This window comes from Lontra canadensis, unplaced genomic scaffold, assembly GCF_010015895.1.
Source record: "Lontra canadensis isolate GAN:19392208 unplaced genomic scaffold, GSC_riverotter_1.0 scaffold125, whole genome shotgun sequence".
NCBI lineage: Eukaryota > Metazoa > Chordata > Mammalia > Carnivora > Mustelidae > Lontra > Lontra canadensis.
Genome location: NW_022631119.1, coordinates 2,028,412 through 2,029,856, shown reverse-complemented (window position 1 = coordinate 2,029,856; position 1,445 = coordinate 2,028,412). Strand labels below are relative to the sequence as shown.

The window sequence follows — 1,445 nt, the reverse complement described above, 5'->3', positions numbered from 1 at the left end:
CTCTGGAAGTTTACAATCCGATAGGTGAGGCACACAGTATACAAGATAATTTCGGATTGTGGTAAGTGCTTGTAAAAACAAAAGGATGATATCACCCAGTATAACTGAGGGATGGCCAGGGGAGGGTTTTTCTGAGGTGACATTTGAGCCAAGAACAGAATAAGAAAGAACCCACAATGTAAAGATGTGAGTTCTACCTTCCATGCACATAGCATGTGCAAAGACCATGAGGCAGGAATGAGCCTGGTGTGTCTGAGAACCAAGGAGAAGAAGACCTGTGGGGCTGGGATGTGGTAAGCGTAGGGGGGGAGTCAACGAGAACAGAAAGAGCAAGGTCTGATGATGCCCTCAACTCCCCAGGAGTGCTCTTCCTCCCCTGACTGAGCCCCCCCCACCTCTTTCCAGACTCTTGCTGATGGGGAAACTGGATCCTTCGATCCCCTGAGAGGAGTGAAGAAGCAGGCCTGGGTCCTGGAGATGGGGGTGATTGAAGGTGGGGTTGGGAGAGAGGAGGCCTGGATAGTGGATGAGGAATGAAAAGAGGAGGTGATTGGAAGGGCAGACATCTGGGCTTTGGGGTGGAGGGCCTGAACTGGGCAAGGAGCAGAGATGCCACGTGAGTGTTCACCATTCATGACTCACCTTCACTTCCTCCTCCTCTTTGTTGCTCAACTCAAAGCTCCCTGGGAAATACCTCCCTGACTGGGGACCAAGTCAGTGCCTCACAGGGGTAATTGAGTCATGAGGGGTGGAGATGAGAGGGAGGTAGAGTATAAATAGCAGCTTTGCTTCCCTTGCACCTCTCTGCATCCTCCCTACCCTGCCAACAACATGCACCTTGCCAGTTTGGTCAGCTCCTGCTCCCTCCTACTGCTATTGGGCGCCCTTCCTGGATGGGCAGCCAATGATGACCCCATTGAGAAGGTCATTGAAGGAATCAACCGAGGGCTGAGCAATGCAGAGAGAGAGGTGGGCAAGGCCCTGGAAGGCATCAATAATGGAATCACTCACGCTGGAAGGGAAGTGGAGAAAGTTTTTAATGGACTTAGCCACATGGGGAGCCAGGCCGGCAAGGAACTGGACAAAGGCGTCCAGGGGCTCAACAACGGCTTGGACAAGGTAGCCCATGGGATCAACAATGGCGTCGGACAAGCAGGAAAGGAGGCAGAGAAGTTTGCCCATGGGGTCAACCACGCTGCTGGACAGGTTGGGAAGGAGGCAGACAAAGTGATTCAGGGGGTCCATCATGGGGTGAACCAGGCGGGAAGTGAAGCAGGGAGGTTTGGCCAGGGGGTCCACCATGCTGCTGGGCAGGCTGCGAACGAGGCAGAAAAGTTTGGTCAGGGGATCCATCATGGGGTGAACCAGGCAGGAAGTGAGGCAGGGAGGTTTGGCCAAGGGGTCCATCATGGGGTGAACCAGGCTGGGAAGGAGGCAGAGAAGTT

The 1,445-nt window shown here is 53.9% G+C and overlaps 1 protein-coding gene across 6 annotated transcripts in view; it reads left to right on the top strand.

Annotated features, from left to right (window-relative positions):
- The first annotated feature begins 751 nt into the window (after positions 1-751).
- Positions 752-1,445, top strand: part of SBSN (suprabasin) — a 4,118-nt gene continuing 3,424 nt past the window's right edge. For 2 of the 6 annotated variants that reach the window (XM_032842024.1, XM_032842021.1), the window contains exon 1: positions 788-1,401. In XM_032842024.1, coding sequence (XP_032697915.1) covers positions 832-1,401 — 570 coding nt within the window. In that variant the 5' untranslated portion in view covers positions 788-831. The other 4 variants (XM_032842026.1, XM_032842025.1, XM_032842023.1 and 1 more) reach the window with 4 other exon arrangements.